This window comes from Etheostoma spectabile, chromosome 17 (assembly GCF_008692095.1).
Source record: "Etheostoma spectabile isolate EspeVRDwgs_2016 chromosome 17, UIUC_Espe_1.0, whole genome shotgun sequence".
NCBI lineage: Eukaryota > Metazoa > Chordata > Actinopteri > Perciformes > Percidae > Etheostoma > Etheostoma spectabile.
The window spans coordinates 16,731,936-16,733,454 of NC_045749.1; the positions used below are offsets into that span (position 1 = coordinate 16,731,936).

The 1,519-nt window shown below is 48.9% G+C and overlaps 1 protein-coding gene across 1 annotated transcript in view; it reads left to right on the forward strand.

The window, feature by feature from the left end:
* Window positions 1-81: 81 nt before the first annotated feature.
* LOC116705480 (putative protein TPRXL) overlaps window positions 82-1,519 on the forward strand; it is a 1,693-nt gene continuing 255 nt past the window's right edge. The window contains exons 1-2 of the mRNA XM_032541682.1: window positions 82-442; window positions 1,046-1,519. The exon at window positions 1,046-1,519 is cut by the window's right edge and continues 123 nt beyond it. Of these exons, the coding sequence (XP_032397573.1) occupies window positions 207-442; window positions 1,046-1,519 (710 nt within the window). The 5' untranslated portion in view covers window positions 82-206. The remainder of the gene's footprint in view (window positions 443-1,045) is intronic.

The following is a 1,519-nucleotide window of genomic DNA, read 5'->3' on the forward strand; positions in this document are numbered from 1 at the left end:
ACCTTTTGCATTTTTGTTATCAAGCACAGTGCTATAATGATGTGTGACCAGATACATATTTCTCAGTTTATTTGAGGTTTAGTTAAGTGAAATAACTTGCTTAGTGTGCTGCTTGAAACAGTAATGTGATTATCGGTGAAGTAATTGCTGTGTATGTTTGTACTTGCAGTTTCAATACGTCAGTACCCAAACGATTCATCAAGAAAATGCTTAGATCCAATTCTGGACCAAAATCATTTGCAAGACCTCCGCCTTCAGGAGGTAGGTACTCTTCTTCGAAGAAGTCCAAACAAAGGTGTGAGAGACCTTTGTCTCCTGAAGACCTCAACCCTCCCACCATCTTGAGGGAGCACGGACGAAGGGGTGAGAGACCTTTGTCTAGTGGAGGCACCAACCCTTCTGCCACCATGAAGGGGCACAGGCAAAGGGGTGAGGGCCCTTTGTCTTGTGCAGAGAACCAGCCCTCTACCACCAGGCAGCAAGAACGAAGGGATGTGAGCTCCTTGTTCTTTGTTTGCACCAACCCTTCTACCACCATGAAGGAGCACAGGCAAAAGGGTGAGGGCCCTCTGTCTTGTGCAGAAAACAAGGCCTCTACCACCAGGCAGCAACTACTAAGGGCTGAGAGATTTTCCTCCTCTGATGAAGTCAAGCATTTTACTCCAATGCGGAAACAAGCATGGAGGAGTGAGAGCTCTTTGTCTTCATCTTCTGAAGACGACCAGCCTTCTCCCACGAGGAGGGAGCAAGAAAAAAGGCCTGAGAGCCCTTCTTCTTCTGATGAAGTCGAGCCTTTTGCTCCAATGCGCCTTCAGGCATGGAGGAGTGAGAGCTCTTTGTCTATATCTGCTGAAGAAGACGAGCCTTCTACCCCGAGGAGGGAGCAAGAAAAAAGGGCTGAGAGCCCTTCTCCTTCTGATGAAGTCGAGCCTTTTGCTCCAATGCGCCTTCAGGCATGGAGGAGTGAGAGCTCTTCGTCTTCATCTTCTGAAGAAGACGAGCCTTCTACCCCGAGGAGGCAGCAAGAAAAAAGGGCTGAGAGCCCGTCTTCCTCTTCTGAAGAAGATGAGCCTTCTACTCCAAGGCGGCAGCAGCATGGAATGGTGAGACCCTTGTCTTCATCTTCTGAAGACGTCCAGCCATCTACCGCTGAACAGCAACAACGAAAGGATGTGTACTCTTTGTTCTATGTTGGCACCAACCCTTCTACCACCAAGCAACAAGAACGAAAGGATGTGTACTCTTTGTTCTATGTTGGCACCAACCCTTCTACCACCAAGCAACAGGAACGAAAGGATGTGTACTCTTTGTTCTACGTTGGCACCAACCCTTCTACCACCATGAAGGAACACAGACAAAGGGGTGAGAGCTCTTCGTCTTCCTCTAAAGAAGACGACCAGCCTTCTAACACCAGGCAGCCAGAAAAAAGGGCTGAGATCCCTTCCCCTTCTGAAGAAGAGGAGCCTTCTACTGCAAGCCGGCAGCAAGAAGAAAGGGCTGAGAGCCCTTCTTCCTCTTC